Source organism: Neltuma alba, unplaced genomic scaffold (genome assembly GCF_004799145.2).
Source record: "Neltuma alba isolate B1F8T4 unplaced genomic scaffold, ASM479914v2 tig00003199_pilon, whole genome shotgun sequence".
Taxonomy (NCBI): Eukaryota; Viridiplantae; Streptophyta; class Magnoliopsida; order Fabales; family Fabaceae; genus Neltuma; species Neltuma alba.
The window spans coordinates 13,690-34,022 of NW_021633185.1; the positions used below are offsets into that span (position 1 = coordinate 13,690).

At 36.2% G+C, this 20,333-nt stretch overlaps 3 protein-coding genes across 3 annotated transcripts; 2 read left to right on the top strand and 1 right to left on the bottom strand.

Moving 5' to 3' along the window:
• On the top strand, positions 1-3,605 carry LOC114740929 (uncharacterized). The gene is made up of 2 exons (XM_028929184.1): positions 1-664; positions 3,063-3,605. The coding sequence occupies exons 1-2, from the start codon at positions 222-224 to the stop codon at positions 3,295-3,297; spliced, it is 678 nt and encodes a 225-aa protein (XP_028785017.1). The 5' UTR covers positions 1-221; the 3' UTR covers positions 3,298-3,605.
• A 6,280-nt stretch (positions 3,606-9,885) lies between these two features.
• Positions 9,886-15,112, bottom strand: LOC114740928 (serine/threonine-protein kinase BSK6). Its single transcript, XM_028929183.1, has 10 exons — positions 14,713-15,112; positions 14,383-14,603; positions 13,828-13,963; positions 13,594-13,727; positions 13,169-13,274; positions 12,504-12,589; positions 11,652-11,840; positions 11,213-11,374; positions 11,020-11,133; positions 9,886-10,289 (listed from the first exon to the last, which is right to left on the bottom strand). The coding sequence occupies exons 1-10, from the start codon at positions 14,792-14,794 to the stop codon at positions 10,035-10,037; spliced, it is 1,485 nt and encodes a 494-aa protein (XP_028785016.1). The 5' UTR covers positions 14,795-15,112; the 3' UTR covers positions 9,886-10,034.
• Positions 15,113-17,858: 2,746 nt separating this feature from the next.
• Positions 17,859-20,136, top strand: LOC114740921 (uncharacterized). Its single transcript, XM_028929175.1, has 2 exons — positions 17,859-18,098; positions 18,219-20,136. The coding sequence occupies exons 1-2, from the start codon at positions 17,887-17,889 to the stop codon at positions 20,134-20,136; spliced, it is 2,130 nt and encodes a 709-aa protein (XP_028785008.1). The 5' UTR covers positions 17,859-17,886.
• Positions 20,137-20,333: the final 197 nt, after the last annotated feature.

Below are 20,333 nucleotides of genomic sequence, written 5' to 3' on the forward strand. Positions count from 1 at the left end.
GTAGTTTTTAAAATGAATCAGTGATGGAGACGAAGAATCACCTAATCCATTTTTTTAATTCCTTAACTCCTGCAAGTTTTTGTTTTTATGTACATCCTTTTCTTCTTGCATAAAAGGGAGTCTAGAGCTACATCTACAAACCCCAAAGCTCCGAACTTTGAAGCATTTCATGTTTCGTCTCAAGCTCTGAGAAATAAAAGACCCCTTGTAAGTATTTGAAAATGTCATCAATTATACAGATTTCCGTTGTAGATTTGGAGCAGAGAAGCCATCGCAGTGACATGAGTGCCGAGGCTAGCATTTGCTTCTCTGATGCTGAAGAGGGTTCTTGCTATTCCCACTTCTATTCAACAAATGGTGGCTCATACGATGACTATAGCTTTGCTTGTGTTTCTGATCCTGAGGTTATTGAGGGTGTTCCTGAGTCAGGAAGAGCTTCTTCTGTCACTGAATGTTCAGTGGAGGTGGAAATTGAAAGTGGGGTTCCTGAAGTTAAGTTGCATTTGGATATAGTGGAGAGAGAGTGTAGGATTTGTCACATGGGTTTGGAAAGTGATAGCCATGAATCTGGGGTTCCAATTGAATTGGGTTGCTCCTGCAAGGATGATCTTGCTGCTGCTCATAAACTCTGTGCTGAAACTTGGTTCAAGATTAAAGGGAACAGGTATGTGAAACCACATCTCTGCTTTCTTTCAATTCTAATTTTTTGATTCATGAGTTTTATGTTAAATACCAGTGCTTCTCTATGCTTAACTGGAAATACACAAACGTGGGTTAGATTGTTTAGTCTGGATGGTTTTGGAATTTTTAGTTCGTGGATGACTTAATTGAGTGGGAAATTGAAGATGACTAAAATAAGAAAGTACTTGGTTGCATATTTTAGTAGTTTAAAGAACAAAGTGGTGAGGACGTAGGATCGGTTAAAATTCTTGAACGAAAGGTACATTGGCTAACGTTAATACCAAGAAGTGCTCAAAAGCATGAATCAGTCCTGCTGAGTCAGCGGCATGTCTCGGTACATTGAGCTTCCCTTTTGCTATGTCTTCTTTTTTCAATTTAGGGAATCTTCATTTTGCTTCTTTATAGTTCTCTCTTTATCTAAATATCAAGTGGAGACTTGACCACTTCAACCTTTTGTGCTCCTTCTTTAAGATTTAAGAATCTCTATCTTGCTTTTTTAGTTCTCTTTAAATCTCCATCAAAGTGGAGATTTGACCCTTTCAACCTTTAATATATTTTCCAAATATCGTGGTGGATGCTTGTTGCTTTCATTTGTGCTGCCTAGAACTATTTATTGTTTACTCCATTAATTGTTCAACCCCATCTTTCCTGTTCATACAAAACTTATGGATGACATCGACCACAGCTACTTTCAGTATGCGTGATTGTTTTTTGGTACCATAAAGTCCTGCATGTAAGTGCAAGTGTCCACATTCTGGAAGCAGTCCTTAAGGTACAATATATCCATACTCTATGATCATTTGTGTCCTCATGTGTTCCACAGTTTTGTCACAATCACAAATGACTGGGGGAGGGCTATTCAAATTACACATTGGCACATCAAATTCTGTCATGCACAGTGTTCACGTTTGCCTACATACGTGTTATATCCTGTGGATCTTAATGTTACTCTCCATCTCATTGCCTCTCAAAGTTCATCAGAGTTGCTTGCTGATGTTGGACTGGTTGAAAGTTGAAGCCTTTATTTATTGAATACCATTAAGCAATTTCCTGACCTAAGTTGTCTACTTTGAATAGCGGATTAAAGTAATCCCACAATAATCTTCCTTCTTAATTGGCACCTAGTATGGATAAGATACTCGTCTAATTCACAAGCTCACTGTTGATGCTCGGCTTTAAGTAGAAAGCAATTTGTTGGGGCCATTGATGATGAAGGTTGGATCTATTAAATATCTTAATTCAGATGTTAATTCACCCAGGTGCATGATTTCACCTCTAAATTAAAATTAAAAATAAGGAGTAATGGAACAGAATTTGCATCTGCTTTGATTGGCAATGTTCTCTCATTTATGAATTGCTGCCTTGATTAGTGACAAATAATTGATGGTATCTTTTTCTTCCTTTTAGAGATTCCATAACCTTTTGAGACATCATTTTATCATTTGTTGAGGACAATACTGCATTTTTGTTTTTGAAGGCAGGGAATACTGAGGGGGATATTCTATCTAGGCTAACTTAAGGTAGAAAACCATAATGCTTCAATTTGATTAATTGTTCTGATTTGGTAGGACGGTCTGCTATGACAGCCTAGTATATCAATCATGTCGATAGATTATTTATCTTAGCAAAACTTTAAAGCAAGTTCATTTATTCATGTTTGAATCAAGATATGTAAGAATGAGATAATTATCCTTCTCTATGCTGTGTACCTGAGCAGAAAGCTCTTAGGGCTCTGTTGTATGTTTTTTTTTCTTTGGCCAAAAACTGTTGTATAATACTTTGAGTTCTCACATTGACAAGGCTGTGATATTTCATACACGTACGCCAAGCTAATGTGAGAATTGAGATGGATATTTAGTGGGACCTATCGCTAACATGTTTATATGTCCATTTGTCACTACCTTATTGGCTTAAGTCTACCTTTGAAGTCCCTACTTCATTGGAAAAATCCTTAAGGTAGACTTAGTCTACTAAATATAGGTAAACTACACCAACTACGAAAGAGACATATAAGCATCTCTTTGCTAAGATTCAGTGAAAAGTTTGTTTGACATGCAGGTGTTTCTTTATGATTGTTTTGATTTTCAGATCTTTTATATTTACATAGGAATTTCTTCTTTTCCTTGTTTGGCATTCTGTAGGCTGGTAGCTAATAGGATTGCTCCCACTCTATCTTCCTGCTGCTATATAATATCATAAGTGCGGCTATTTTAATTCCTTCATTGTTTTGGATGTGGTTTGAAGGCTAGTTACAGTCACGCATAAAGCACATTCCCCCTAAACTGTGAAACACCGAAGATAGCAATTTTTCAGACCTTGTTTCTCTGTAATTCCTTACCTTGCATGATTTTAATTATTTTTGTATGGCTATATTCTTGTAGGACCTGTGAAATCTGTCATTCTGTGGCACGGAATGTTTTTACAGCAAATGAGGAGACAGCTGAGAATTTAAGTGACAGCAACAATGCTATCACATTATCCTCACTTCCAATGCCGGCTTCCCCAGAAACTCGAAGATTTTGGCAGGGCCGGCGCTTCCTGAATTTTATGCTTATTTGTATGGTTATCGCATTTGTCATATCATGGGCTTTTCACTTCCATTTTCATTCACCTTAGTGTAGTTCTTTTAAGATCACAGGGAAATAAAAGCTTGTTAGAGTGGGGAAATTTGGGGAAAACAAGGTGAAATGAAAGAAGAAAAGAAGAAATCCTGCCCAGCGACTCACAGAAGCCTTCCTTTTGAGAATGAGTGTTTTTTAGTTTTCACAACCTGAGGCCTCATAAAAATCAGCTGTTCATTTTGCATTTCTTCATTATCTACTGGGCCCTTAGCCTTAATTGGCTTTTTGAGTCTACCATCCAAAATTAATGTGGTTCATAGACAAGTACTGGAATGCTGTGTTGAAATGTATATCATAGTATTACTATTGCTGCTTCAATGCTTTTTCGTGCACCATGAATTTCCTTCTGTTATTTTTTCCCCCTTGGCTTGCTAAAGGCTGCTATATGATTAAGGCAAATTTGTGGGCTGGTTGGTTGGCAGATTGATCTTTTATGGCCATACAAAGTACTTTTTTTTTTTTTTTGTGAAGAAAGAATTCGTTACTAAAAAGTAATTCCGACAAGACAGCCGTTGGTTTACAATAGAGAGATACCAATTGGTTTATATATTACTTTGGGTTCTAAATACTATTTCCAGTCCTAATTATAAGAGTTAGTTGACTAATTTGAAGAAATTAAGAAAAGAAGTTAAGTTAGTTATTTGTAACAAATATGTGTTATTTTTTTTAAAATATGCTTACTAATTAAGTATGTTGGTTAAAATTATAATTATTAGAAAGATTATTTTGAAAAAAATTGAGTAAATATGAGAGACAAAATGGATTGGGGTCTTATATTTAGAACCAATATAAAAGTCAAACGAGATCTTATATTAAGGATTGGAGGTATTAAGGATTGGAGGTAGTATGGTATCTAATTTATAGTTCAAAAATAAGCAGGAAGTTAAGTCTGTTTCTTTGTATCTGTTGCTTGTTTCCTAGTTATCATTAAAAAAAAAAAAAAAGCAGGAAATGTTATTTTTAAGGGAAAAAATTGCACATAGCCCCTGCTGGTAGGGGTGGAAATAGACCAGGCGACCTGTCAGGAGCCTGTGGCCTGGCCTGTAAATGGCCTGGTCTGGCCTGGCCTATTTAGATATTAGACCAGGCTCAGGCCTGTAAAAAGGCCTATTTACTTTATCAGGCCAGGCTCAGGCCTGATAGTAAGCCTGTTAGGCCTGTCAGGCGGCCTGGGCCTGTTATCTTTTTTTTTTAAGGTTAAAATTGTAAATTAATAGGAGGGAATCTGCTATTTTGATTGGTTAATTGAGAAAACTCCATCCATATAAACGTGTTATCTAGAGCCTATTACATGCTTCATTTTATTTCTATTCTCTATAATAAAAATAATTGATGTATGTATAATGATACATATTTAAATAGAGAAAGAAAACATAAGTGCATTAAAAAAAAGCATCATTCATTTATTTGATCCATGCTTTTCATATTAATCTTATATAGAATATATATATATATATATATATATATATATATAGAATTGACCTATTATATTTTAGACCGTATATATGTGTGCTCAATCTAATTCTTATTATAATAGTTACTTAATTAATTTAAATAAATAAATAAATTAGAATAATTGTAATATTTTTTTAATACAACCATGTGTAACAAAAGGATCAAATATTTTTTTGTTAGTAAATTAGTTTGAATAAATGATAAATTTAAAATATAAAAAGGATTAAGGATGTTTCATATTTTAAACTAGATCTAGTCATCAACTAATTTTTATACTAGAGATGGGATGAAGTGATATTTTTATATCATAGTGAAATTATGTTTTCTAATAATTTTTCATATTAGATTTTTTTTGGGCATAAGGGGACATGTTTTACAAATTGTATTAATTTGATAATTTCATATTTTTTTGTTTGTATTTTAGATTAATTAGGTTGAATTATTGTAATTTTGAATTGATTTATGTGTGTTTAAAATTTATTAAAAAAAACAGGCCTCTTAACAGGCCACAGGCCAGGCCAGGCTCAGGTCGATTAAAAGGCCTTTCACAGGCTGCAGGCCAGGCTCAGGCCAACAGGCCTCACCATAGGTCAGGCCTGTTAAGGGTGAGGTCTGACCTGGCTTGGCCTGTTTCCACCCCTACCTGCTGGGGCCCGGGCCTAAAAGCAAGTTACGCTTCCTGTCCCTAAAATATTTTACCTTGACCCATTCAAAACTATATGTTTGCCACTTTGCCTCCATTTTTTTTTATAAAAAGTCTCAAACATATATATATATATCTATATATTTCCATTTTCTGTTAAATAGATTATAAAAATAAATTTAAAACTGTAACTTCCATAAAATATCGGTATTTATATTAATTTAATACATAATTTACCATTACATTTTTTATGAAATATTAACATTTACATTCAGCACGTATCGCCCAGCCAATTAATATTTTCTAGATCCATCACTTAGCAGCTAGTCTTATTCATCAAACTTCATACAATTTTGGGAAAATGTGCACAATATATATAATAAAATTTATAAAAATCGTATTATGTATATGTCATGACTAGTGCGACGAGAAAAAGTGACAAATTTTTTTTAATTTATCCATCAGATTTTTTTATGATGCACAAAAAATTGTTTATTTTTTAATTTGACGAGAAAAAGTGACAAATTTCTTTCGTAAAAACTTAAAAACCAAGGAGTGGATAAGATAACGAGAGGAAATAAACGTCAAAGCGTATGGAACTTGCTCATTTATCTAAGGCTGTAGGATTAATGCGGGTGGGCCAAGATGGTTCGGCTTGTATATTAGAATATTTTGTCCTGCTCCTTTCTGGAGGTTGGCCAAAAATCTAAATAATAAGCCATAATTTGTTAATTTCTGTTCCAATTTATTTTTAATTATTTAATTTAATGTTTTTTTAAACTGGATGAATTATTGTTTTAATATTAATATCAAATCCTGATCTCTTCTTGATATATATATACGGAGATTATGATAATTAATTATGAATGATTAGTAAGTATTTATAAATTTTAAATATTGAATTGTTGGTTTCATCTAGAAGATGTTTAAAGTGTAATTTTTAATTATAACAAAACTTACCTATCAAGAAAAATATTGAACATTTAGAATTCTCAAATCATATTAATTATGTTCGTGGCTTTTGCCTTGTGTGTTTATTATATAATATTTACCTCTATGCTTAGCTTTTCATTAAAAAGAAAATACAAGTATTTAGAAATAATGAAAAGACAACCCAAATGCAAGATGAATGAGTAATTTTGGTTAAACAAATTTGAGATGAGATGAAAGGTAATGAAGATAAGCACAATAAATGGCCAAGCATATCTTTCTGTTTCTCTTATATGTATCTTTTCTTCTAATTTTTCAGTGTTTTAATCCATTTTTTGTTGTCTTTGACAGTTTGACTTTCCAATGTTTCAAGTTTACTGTATGCTTAATAAATTTATGATTACAGTTTGATTCATTTTGTGCTCATCATGAAAAGTTAAAACCTGTGGTCGTTGGATCAAAGCTGTGGACTCCGTCATGGTAAGAGACTGAAGCGTGCAATTCGTAGTTCAAATAGACTGAAGATTATCTTTTGATCTCCCGTCACTTCAATAGGATAGGTTTTCTGAAGAGCTAGCTCACTCTGCATTGCAGCTTTACGTGAAAAGCAATTTCCTATGCAATATCTTCTTCACACAGCAAATATTTCTTCGTCATTTCTTAATTCTTCTAGCTTGAAATTTCAAGTACCTGGGTTCTGTATTCATTAGGAATCTGCAGAAAGAAAGGAGACTGTGGGCATATAAAAAAATTCTAAACCAGCCATTACTTTTCATAACAGAGGAAAATGGATAAAGCCTGATAGAACTATCCCAAAGAAACATCAAATCATGCTAAAGATAACAGAAGGTAAAATCCATACAGTTTCCAAATTTTTGTTCTTTTTGGCTTCGATGTTGGTCCCATTCTGAGAAATTGTTGTGCATCATTCTCCATTCCAAGGGTGAAGAAGACAAGCTGCTTATAGATGCAAAGAAGTAGGCCAATCAGGTGATACCACACTTGGCCTTGCATTGCATTCCCAAGATCTTATTGTGCCATATCATTCATCAAATAAGATAAAAAGCGTCTTGCACGCATATTAGGTGAGACCATGGTCCCTCCATCTATGAACAGAAAGAGTCACTCAAGTGAATCCTAGCGAAAAATGTGTCTAAACATGCATGGTTCTTCATGATTTGGTTTTAGTTAATCTGCCCTTCTTGTCTGATATGCTCGACATCGTATCAATACACTCAGCTTGTGATGTCGCACGCTTAAGAATAATTTGGGTTCCGACTCTGAAATTTTGGAAATATAGTCTCTACCCCTTTCTTCTTCTTCTTCTCCGCATTCTTGAGCCTGGAGCCTTACAAAGAATAGAAATTTCCTCAACCTGTTTTACAGCTTAATAGTCCTTGGGAAAAGAAGTAATGGGGAAGAACCAGCTAATCCGTTTTTCTGAAGTCCTTGACCCCCGCAGTTTTTTTCTTTTTTGTATACCCTTTCTTTTTTCTTGCGCAAAGGGGGTCTAGAGCTAAATCGAGAAACCCCAAAGTTCCAAATTTTGAGATAGCTCATGCCAAGTCTGTAACTCTCAAGCTCTGAGAAAGAAAAACGTTTTTCTTTCTTCTTTCCCTTCTAAGTCTTTGATTTTGAAGATGCCATCAACTATTCGGATATCCCATGCAGATTTGGAGCAGGGAAGCCACGGCAGCGACATGAGCGCTGAGGCTAGCATTGATCTCTCTGATTCTAGAGATAGAGAGTGTAGGATTTGTCACTTGGGTTTGGAGAGTGACAGCCATGTATACGGGGTTCCAATTGAATTGGGTTGTTCTTGCAAGGATGATCTTGCTGTGGCTCACAAACTCTGTGCTGAAAACTGGTTCAGGAGTAGAGGAAAGAGGTACATGAAACCGTCTCTTCACTTTCTTTCAATTGTAAGTTTTTATGTTTGACTTTCATGTTAGATACCAGTGCTTCATTATGCTTAACTTTTAAAAACACAAAAGTTTATTATTAGATTATTCAGTTGGGATGGCCTTGGAGTTTTTAGTTTGTGCGTGACTTATTGAGTGGTGTACGTAGGGAATGTTGAAGATGATTGAAAACTTGGTCACATACACTGAAAGGTAAGGACAAAAGATCAATTAAATTCACGAATGAAAGGCAAAATTAAATGCTTGATTTCTTCTCATGATTTTTTGTTTGGAGTATTCTATTCTGTACGCTTGTAGCATAGAGGATCGTTCCCTCTCTATCTTCCTCGTGCAAGATACTCCTCCGGCCCTTAATATATGACCCAATTCTTGAGTTAGTGTTGGTCCTAAATATAAGACCCATTTCTCATATTTATTAATTTTTTCTAAATTACTCTTATGGATACTCCCTCAACCATAATCAAGTAGAAGAGGGAGAGGGGGTATTAAGAAAGATGATTATGATGTTTTAGAAAAAATGTGTCACTTTTCTTTTGATTAACTAACTTACCTAACTTCCTTAATCTAATTAAATTAGTTAAATGGGTCTTATATTAAGGATCGGAAGAGTAATATCAAAATTGCAGCTATTTGAATTTTCCCATTGTTTCGGATGTGGTTTGCTGGCTTGTTGTGGACATGCACAAGAGTAAAATTCATATAAACGTACAGTAAAATAATGAATACAACAACTTTTTTTCTGACCATGTTTCTCTGTGAATCCTTAACTTGTATGATTTTTGGTTATTTTAAGTATGATTAAACTTCTCGTAGGACCTGCGAAATCTGTCATTCTGTGGCACGGAATGTTTTTGCAACAAATGAGGAGACAGCCGAGAATTCAAGGGACAGCTACAGCGTTATCACAGTATCCACAACTCAGCCACAGAATCCCCCAAGCTTTTGGCTCGATCGTCATTTCCTGGAATTTTTTATATTTATCATATTTGTCATCGCATTTGTCATCGCATGCGTGTTCGCAGGGTTATTTGGCTAGTCTGATAAGTCATGTTTAAACAAAACAACCTTAATGATTATTCTGCCACACCAAAATATTTTATTGTAGTTGTTTTCTGCTTATTTGTCATATCATGTGCTTCTATTTTCATTCACCTTAGTGTAGTTTTTTTTTTTAAAAAAAAAAAAGATATCAAGGTTATTAGAAGGAGGGGGTGGGGCAATAAAACCAAGATAAAATGAAAGAAGAATAAAAAAGTTGTTTTGGAATTTATAGAAATTGTGGTTTTGAGAATGAGTGCTTTTAGATCCGCTGACCCAATCCTCTTCTCTCAGGCTACTTCCAATCTGATCTTTGCAATGGATGCATTCATACGTTCAAAGAAGTAGTGTCACAAAGGAATATGGTTGTTGTGTATGGGGTTCAAATTTTATAATTACATTCATTCATTCTTTTCTCTTTGTTTCTCTGGTATATTCTCTGCTTTAAGTGAAAAGCAAATACCTAACTCACATCAAACTTATCCCATCTCTTAATTCTTCAAGCTTGAAATTGCAAGTACTTGCATATATTATTCGTTTCTACAGCAGAAAATTAAGGGTCTGTTTTCATCAGAAGTGGGAAAAAGAAGGAAACTGCAGACAATACTAGGCTGCGGGCATAATAATTAAAAAAAAATCCAAACCAGCCATTATCTTTCATAACATAGGAAAATGGATTCAAAAGCCTAACAAAACTATCCCAAAGAAACAACAAATAATGCCAAGAAAAACAGATTGTAAAATCTATACAGTTTTCAAATTTTTGTTCTTTCTGGCTTCCATGTTTGTCCCATCTCTGAGAGTTTCTTGTGCATCATTCTCCATTCCAAGGCTGAAAAGACAAGCTGCTTGAAGATACAAAGAAGTAGGCCACTCAGGTGACACCACTTGAGCTTGCATTGCATCCCCAAGAGCTTCTTGTGCCATCCCATTCATCAAATAAGACAAGCAGCGTCTTGCATACACAGTAGGGGAGATCATGGTCCCTCCATCTATGAACTGAGAGTCACCAAGTGAATCCGAATAAAAATTGTGTCCGAAAGACTAATATATTTCTTAATTATTCAGTTTTAATCTGCATATATTTTCATCTGAAATCTAACTATGATCTCACCATTACACTATGCATAACATCTTATCCAGGACCATTGTTACTCTAGACTATTGTATAAATACTTGAGAATGGTTTGACTACCTCTCTCAGGTTTTGGAAATACAGACTCTCACCTTTTCTAGACCTCCCACTATTAACGATTTTGTTAGCAAAACTTGTATTCGATGTGCTTTCCTTTCCTCCGAGTAAATCATAATAGCCTAATATGACGCAGCCCATATTACCCCACAATGGCAAGGTTATGCTTATGAAAAACCAAAATTAATGGAGTCTAGCGTAGCTTTCTTAAATTTGAGGTGTTTGAGTTTATAAATTTCATATGAAGATCTATAATCAATTGAAACCAGAGGTGTGAATATAGGTTTCAAAGAACCTCACAGGATTTAATTTTACCTTATTCATAGTTTTTACAATGCTGAATGCATTTTCTCACACAAAACTCATCACACCTTGTCCCAGACCGTAATGCTCAATGAAGAGAAACAGAGGCCAAAAATATTGTGGATTTGAATCCATGTCAAAAACCATAATTTAGACTGTGAAGTGAAGGCCCAAGAATAATTTTATCATAATCTCTAACACAGCCTAGCCAAGTTGCACTCAAAGAACACTTACTTGCGTGTAGCAGTCAATGGCAGTGACAAAGTCCTTGGCTCGGAAAGCAGTATCTCCATGCTTCTTCAAATTCAGGGTCTCCTGCATTTGACTGGTCCACAATTGAAATGAAAGCTGCAATTCCCCACATTAAGCAGAAGATCAGCGTTGCAGTATTAACAGAATAATAACATCATAAAAGAAAAACATGAACCTCATTGGCGATTCCCTCATCATCCTTGTATCCAATCTTCTCCAATATTTCATGTATGGCAGTAAGATCAAGTCTCAAGCATGCTTCACCCAAAGGCGTCAGTGATGGCTTTGCGGAGGATGCAGCTTCATGCCGAATACCCATCAAAACATATGAGGGGACCTGCTCAAATACTATACAAATGAGAAATTATAGTCTTCTCAAGATGGATTTCATGATCTATAACAAGTTCAAAAATTTATAAGTAGATTAGACCTGACAAAGATGAGTAAACCGAGTCAATCATGAATAGACGTGTGATATGTGGAGCACATTTTTTAATAGAAGTAACCTCTGACATGCTTAGTTCTCATATCTTTTATAGGTCTCAGAAAGAAATTTAAGAATATTGTGGCAGAAGATTCAATAATATAGAAGGTTATCAAGTATGGCGCTGCACCTCAGTTTCTTTCTGAAGTGACATTAGAGAAGTAACAAGAGACTTTGCATTTGGTCTCTCACGAGCTTCATACTGTAAACAACGAGAAGCCAACCGCACCAATTCAGTTCCGTCCTCCTTTGAAAAGTGACCTTCTAAGGCAGAATCCATTAACATCAGAAAGTTTTTGCCACGGATCAGATCAAGTGCCTGTAAATTAAGAAAAATAAATGGTGCCAACATCAAATCTCTGAACTTCATTAGCTAGATGAGAATTATATAAAGCCAACTTAAATATCGTAAACTGAATCCATTCCTAACTTCTACAATTGAAAGCAGTAGCTCGCAGTAGATATTTCAACGAAGACAATTGTGAGTGAAATATCAGATAACCTCAAAAATAACATACAGCTACTGCCTCTCTTTTCCTAGTGTTCTCCAGCTTAGTTACATTTTGATCTCTCGGGCAAACTTATCAAAGGAACTTACTCTCTTCAACGGTAATGAATGTTGCTCTTCTATCTATTTGATTTTAGCAATTTAAATCAACAGCCACCTTCTGTTAAGTTCTGGGCCAAGGATACTTTTATTAGGGTATAAAAGAGTCGTCAATTACTTCTTGTAAAATTATACAAAAGTATGGCTATAACTCCAATAAGCAAACTAGAGGGACCACAAGTGTGACTGTGCATAACTCAAATACTGATGAACGATCACTGAGAAGTCACTATGATAAGCAAATTCAAAGATTGAGGTCGTAGAAGAGCTCCTAAATTTATAATATCTTTATGAATGAAGAAATGCCCTACAAGCCACATGTGTGTATTTTTTAGCAAATAAGTAAGCAAGCAAAATTTTGGAGAGGAAACTTACATGGCTAGGGGGAATATGTTTGCCACTCAGAAGATCTAGCAACAAAGTTCCGAAACTGTAAACTACACTCTCTGGTGTCACTCTACCTGCATAAATAATTGTCAAATACCAAATTATTTATAGGCGAGCAAACAATCCAAAAGACTGAAAACATGTATGTATTTATTTCAAGTTAAAATATTTCCGATCTTCATTTTGCAAACAACTTTACAAACAAAAAATTGTTCACTGCTGATACAGATTATTGTTCCAGGCGTGACACAGAATTAGAAAGCGATTATAAGAATGATTAGCTTTACAGCTAAAGAAACCAAAAAGCCAAGACGTCCCCTGCAATATGAATTTTGACATGAATTTACACGTGCTTCCGTAAAATATAATACTACTTTCTCTAATTCAGAACTTTCATTAATTAATTATTTGCAGAAGATGACGTATCCCCCCCACCACCAAAAAAACAAAGCTGTAATAAAACAAACCTCTACTGAAACAGAGAGGGGCATCGCAATAATATTAAAAGGTCTATGTTCATTCAAACCAATCAATTTTTGCATGTCAGATTCACGCAGAGATTCCCAGCCATCTTAAGAATTCCAAAATCATATAACTATGGATCAATCCGCTGTGAACTGAACATTTCAAGACACGCATACTAACAGTATTACCTGTTCTCAAGTACTCAGGCGGTGTAAAGGCCAAGTTTGTACTGTAACTCTTGCCATCTCTGCTGTTCTTCATGAGCCCAAAGCAAGACAACCTCGGATTACCATCCTGTGGATTCAACATAAGCAGATGCAAGAAAACAATTAGTCCTTTCAGTTTCAATTAGAATAATATTGTCCCTTCACTAGTGAGAGCAATTTAAGCCCTTCTAGTGTTGACCAACGAAATATTATCTCTCTGATTATCAGATCAAATCAAGTAAAAATAACAATTACATGGCATAATAACTACATTTAGTTAAAAATAGAATTTAAACTGTCTTAAATTTATTTTATAGAAGTACTGATTTATATTCAACAATGGGGACCGCAAGTGTAATTTAGACAAAAAATAAAAATGGAAGTATGTCTTTTACGAAACCTTATACCTGATCAAACAAGATCCTGTAGGCATTGAGATCATGATATAAAGCCCTTCCTTTACTGCTGCAGTACTCTAGAGCTTGAGCTAAGTACAAGGCCACCCTCAACCTCATTGCCCATTCCATGGGTTGTGCCTCCCCTGAATCAAATCAGTCATCGTTATTCTTTCTGTTCATAAATCAAATGTCCAAATAAAAGATTCTAAATCCAACAAAGATTTGAGATGAAATGCATCTCACAATGAAAGAGATGCTTTGCCAGAGTTTCATGCGGCATGAACTCTGCTACCAGCAGCCTTTCGTCCCCTTCATAGCAATAACCAATCAAGTTGGCTAATCTCTCACTTCTCAGACTCCCCACTTGCTTAGCTTCCTCCTAGAACCACATTTCATCATACTAAAAAGACAGACCAATAAAAGAATAGAATGAAATCCTATTTTGGTTCCGAACTAATTCACTATTATTTTTTGAATTTGGTTATTAATTTGTTTCAACTTCAAAGCGTAGCATATGCCCACCGACAAGAATCACCAGAACACTAACACTTAGATCTGCTAACTTAGACATTATTTGATTTCCCGACATTATTATTCCCATCTCATTTTTCATGTCAAAATCAGCAAACAATTTATTTTTAATTATGGATCAACATTTAAAGAGCAGCTAATATTTTAACACCAGATGGCTGCGGATATATTCATGATTCATCGAACCGAATCATGAATTAAGCTATCCGATCAAACTAGAACTTTCCCCAGGAATACACACAAATGAAGTGAAGGAAGTTAACAGACGAGGAATTGGCGAGAATCAGGCCATGCAAATTTGTTGAAGCGCTTGATGGCGATCATATGACCATCCTCGAGCTTCCCTTTGTAAACAATATTGGGAGCTTTTTCGCCATGCTCGGACACTATGTTTTCGGGAGAGAATCCGCTTGTAGCACCCTTCAATTGCTCCAAGCTAAACTCGCCAAAACTTGGCCACCTTTCTCCCTCATTTTTTCCTCCATTTTCTGCAACAAAATTAAAACAGAAGCCATTTTTAAGCAGAGCAAAAAATGCCAGAACACAGTGTGTGTGTGCGTGTGAGAGAGAGTGAGCGAGAGAGAGAGAGGCAATTACCCAGGTCGGAGGATTCAAGAACAGAAGGTTTGAGGTGGGAGTGGAACCAGCAGAGGGAGAATTTAGAGCAACGAGCACCCATTTAGTGAAGTAGATGAAACTGAAACGAATTAGCGTAGAGACTGATCACTGATCAGACGGTGCTATCCATTGTTCTGAAACCAGGGGTCTGTTTGTTATAGCATAAATGGAAAGAGTTGGCAATTCAGTTCAAGGTAGAGACTTTTCTAGTTCAAGCTGCTTTGGCTCTCCATCTGATCTCAACACAATCCGGTATTGCAATGTGAAACCTTCTTCTCTGCCTTTCTGTATCTTTCTTCTTTTTCTTCAAATCTGTATCTCTTTCTAACGGGCATTTGCTTGCTTCAATTTGTAAAGGGCCTTTACTATCCTTGTTTAAGCCGTCTTACTTTTCTCCATTCTCATCATTTCTCTCACATTTACCAAAATAATATTTCAAACAATTCTTTTTACAAACAGTCTAAGCTTTTTCACAGTTGGATTTTTTTAATGTCATATCCACATAATGCTGATTACCAGAAATAAAGTAGAAGCTGTACATAAAGTTAATACAACTATTAAGTATTTCGTAGTATTACTCAGACGAAGGAAACTGCATTTTGGTAATGAAGATATAAATATCATTAGATAGTCACATGTTTTGTTTATGTCCGAAAGAGAAATGCCATATGAGAAATAGATAAGGTTGAGTCAATAACTAACATGGGAAATAATTGCCTTTCAAAGCAGATATTCAAACAACCTCTTTAGAAACGAATCTCTCAAATGAAGTATATGATATATCACACATCTGAAGACACATCCAATGCTTTAGTCAACGTTATAGTATTAAAAAAGAATCCAAATTGTTCAGGTTTGGTATGGTTTTAAAATTTGTATATGCAGCATCCGCTCAATATCTGTTGTCATGTGTCATATCCTTTTTATCATTGGCAGCAAGTCAAATTTTAATGGACACTTTTAAATGATTAACTTGGCAAAACCATACCTTAAATTTTTCTTTTGATTAGGCAAATCCTGGTGGCCTGAAGCTCACGACACCTTGTCTGCCCGTTATTTATTGACATATCTTTGTTTTTGTGGTGGCCTGAAACCTCAATCAAAGGAAAAGGTGTTTGGCTTTAGACTGGCTATTCTCAAGCATCATGTCATGGCATGCGTCACGGCTTCCAAGAATACAACAGAGATATACATGAAGCGCATGAATTATTTAATTACTGACGTGTTGGTAGTGTACATAGTATTCGCCTACTTTTAATTTCAAAGCATTTCTTATTGATGATACTACTTTAGCTTTCTTAATTGTAAAGCGTCTCTTTGATCAGATATAGTAGTATAGAACTGAGTTGGGCAGACATTAGGCGGAATGTGAAGAAATGAGTTAAACAGCATGCGTAATCTTGAGAGTTGGATAGGAGTATGTGATAATCAATGATTACAGATTAATCCCAAGACCACTGAATTACAGTGAAGAAAGAAAGAAAGAAAGAGAGGCGCAATAATCAAATGGGAAAGAAAAAGGAGAGTAGGGGTAGTGGGAGGTGGAGGTATAATGAAAGGAGCTCTCTGTTACAGCACGTAAAGGAAGACACAGAAGAAATAGTCATTATTTGGTATCATAGACATCTCCATGTCGCCTTGCCTCCTCATCATTATCTTCTCTCTATTGTTCCACACAATGAGAGAGAGAGAGAGGTCATTGTTATTATTGGGATTGACTTGGCCTTTTTATTGCATCCAGCTTAATTTGCGCTAATCTCTCCTCCTTTTTGTTCAAAGTTTGGCCCTCTTTGTTCTTTCTTCTCAAAACACCCAACCCCACCTCCATCACCAACCTCCACTCCAACCTCACTCAATTACCTTTAATCTTCCCCAGTCCTTCTCTTTTCCACAAAAACTCCATCCTTTTCCTTCATTTTGAAATCAGATTTACCCTCATTTTAAGGGAAAATTACTGTAGAGTCCCACAGAAGACAATTTACTACCAGAAGGTCCCATGAAATCCCCAAATTCCTCATAAGTCCCCAGGGACCTCTGGGTAAATAATTTGAGTTGTGATATTACGTACTTGCCCTCAGTCATTGATAAAGGAAAGAAAAGAGGGAGAGACGCTGATTGGCTTCATTTAGTGCGGTTGTTTGTTATGCATGCACAAGGAAGAGAAGCTTCTGAAAGAAAGAAGGGAGTTATGCGCTGGTACTCCATCGCAGGCCAGCGATATTATTTCTTCATCTTCTTGGTACGTCTCATCATTAACAACATTTCTCTTCTTCTGTACACAACCAGTGTCAAGTTTAATGTTGGTCTGAAAAGTTGATTGTGTGTTGATATGTGGGTATTAAAGATGTGATTCAACTCACTAGAAATATTAAGGGAGGCTCATTTTAGTCATATGTGGTTTTAATCATGTTAGGTGTGGTTTTACTATGTGTGGCTAGGGTTAGAAAGCAATGCTCTGTTTTTCGGTGAATGAGGCTCTGTTTTTCGGTCACTGATGCTGTGTTGCTGATGAAGATGAGTGGAAAATAACAGATATTTATTATTGTAACCCCTCAAATGCGATGGTTAAATGTGTTGTTAATGGGTACATCGAAGGTTGTTAACATAACTGTATGACTTGTTATTAACAACCAGTCGCAGCTTTAATGCTGGTCTGAAAAGTTGATTGGGTGTTTATACGTTGGTATTAAGCATGTGATTAAGCTCTCTAGAAATATCAAGGGAGGCTCATTTTAGTCATATGTGGTTTTAATCATGTTAGGTGTGGTTTTACTATGTGTGGCTATGGTTAGAAAGCAATGCTCTGTTTTTCGGTGAATGATGCTCTGTTTTTCGGGCAATGATGCTGTGTTGCTGATGGAAATGAGTGGAAAATGACAGATATTTATTATTGTAACCCCTCAAATGCGATGGTTAAATGTGTTGTTAATGGGTACATCGAAGGTTGTTAACATAACTGTATGACTTGTTATTAACAAGTGATTGTGGCAGGTTGATATCCAGGATGGCAACTTCCAGTGCAAAGCAATTGTTTTGCTACCTCCATATAGGAGGACAATTTATTAATGGTGTAGAAGGTGAAACGCAGTATGTTGGAGGTGGTGTGAGAACAAGAATGATAAAGAAGGGACATCATATGGAGAATTTAGAACAATGGTGGCATCAATTGTGGGAAAAGAAAGTAATGGAATGGTTATGAAATTCACAGTAACCTTTGATGAGTGTACATTTGTGGACCTTGTAGATGATGAAGGAGTAGAACATTTGATTAACTTCAATGGCGACAGTGGTCATGTATATATAGGAGAAAATGGAGATCAAAATTCACAACTAACAAGGGATGTTGTAATAGAAGAGCAACATGTGTAAGTTGTGTTATTTAAATTTCGAAGTAATATTAGCTATTGTCAACTGTTGTGCATAAGTTGTTATTATAGTGATCGAAGGTTGTCATTAACGACCCCTTGACCTGTTCTGTTATGTAGGATGGAAGACTTGTTCGGAGGTTCAGATACATTGTCCATGTCTCCACCTAATGTGGTTAGTGAAGACCCACTATTGTTGCCATGTGGTTCAGAAATGATGCCAACCCCAATTCCGGAAATGAATTCAATAAAGTGGAAGGGTTTGGTTATCGGAGAAGGACAGATTTTTCCTAATGCAGTGGCTCTTAGGCAAGCACTGTATAGGTACAGTATTGCTGTGAAGTTTTCATACAAGTTTGTGAAGAACAATCAACAAAAGATCATTGTGAAGTGTATGGCGGAGGGATGCCCGTGGTATATGGGTGCATACTCAATGGGACAAAGACAAGATTCTGAGTTGTTAATAATTAGAACCTTAAGAAGTGAGCATGTGCATTATGCACAGGACAGCTTGGTTGTATCTCACTCTAGAGGGTCAAACTTAACATCATCAATCATGATAGATTCTTTGAGGTGTAATATAGACAAGAATGCTAATGAACTTAGAAGAGATCTGTATAGAGAATATGGGGTGCGACTGAATTATAGTCAAGCATACAGGGGTAGAGAAAGAGCATTGAGGGAAATACATGGTCGTGCACAGGATTCATACATGGCGATTCCCTGGATTTGTCAAAGGCTCATTGAAACTGATCCAAACACAAGTGCTCGATGGGAAGGGTTGGATAGTAACAGATTTCAGAGGGTGTTCATTGCTTATGGATGCTCAATTAATGGATTTTTAGAAGGGTGTCGACATATACTTTATATAGACGGCTGTCATCTAAGTGGTCCTTACAGGGGGACATTGATTTCAGCTAATGCATATGATGCAGACAATGAACTATTTCCATTAGCATATGCTATAGTTAGTGGGGAGACATATGATGATTGGGCTTGGTTTCTCCAGAACATCAAAGACATCACAAGATCAGTGGAGACAACGATAGTTTCAGATCGGAATAATGCCATTATAGGTGCTGTGCGAACAATATTTGGTGGCGAGAGACATGCTTTTTGTTATAGGCATGTGAAAGAAAATTTTAGTGCACATTATTTAAAAATTAACCGAGGCAGGGGACGAGTTTCAGGTACTTCAAAGGACGTTGCATTGAAAATGCTGGATGGAATCGCCTATGCAAGGATTGAGGATGAATATGTTGCTGCAATGGGGAAACTTAGATCATTCTGTCCACAATTGGCTGATTGGGTTGACACTCAAGGAGATGTAGATCGGTGGGCTTTAAGCAAATTCCCGTTTAAGCGATGGGATAACATCACTACTAATGTTGCGGAGTCGTTTAATGCCTGGATTTTGAAGGAGAGGAAGCACAATGTGTCAGTTCTCATACATGAGCATATGGAGAAATTAGCCAAGAAGATGGTTGCAAGCAAAATGGCAATGGAAAATTGGACAAATGGCGTTGGGCCAAATATTGAGTCCAAGTTGCAAGAAAAAGTAGCAAGAGCGGAGAATATGCATACTGTATATTATGGAGATAACCGAGTTCAAGTTGATACTACATCTCCTACTGGAATAATTTGTGTCACTGTTGATCTCACAGCTCAGAAATGCACTTGTTTAGCATGGCAAATGAGCGGAGTACCTTGTGCTCATGCCTGTGCAGCGATAAAGCTACTTCATGGTAGTGTTTATGAATTTGTAGATGATTGCTATAAGCTGTCAGCCCAAGAGAAGATATATGCAAGTAGTATGAGGCCAATTGCGACACATGATTGTCCTCGTCCCGAAGCTCTCACCGTTACGCAGATGATGACGGGAACATTTTTACAGCCACCAATCACTAAAAGACCCTCAGGGAGGCCAAAGAAAAGAAGGATTGAATCTCAATTTCAAAGTAAAAAACTTTACCACTGTGGAAGATGCCATGAGCCAGGCCACACTGTGAAGACTTGCCAGAACCCCAATCCAAGTTGAGCTTTGCTGGTGGCTTGTTGATATTTCGTTTTGTGAATGCTTGTGACAGCATTTTTTTTGTAAATGTCATAACCTACACCTCAAGTTGTCCGTCATTATCCACACATGCAACACGTATGCTTTTTTGAATAGGTTGTAAATTTGGTGTAGTTATGTTGTACATATATATATCAAGTGGTAAATGACACCTGGTTGTA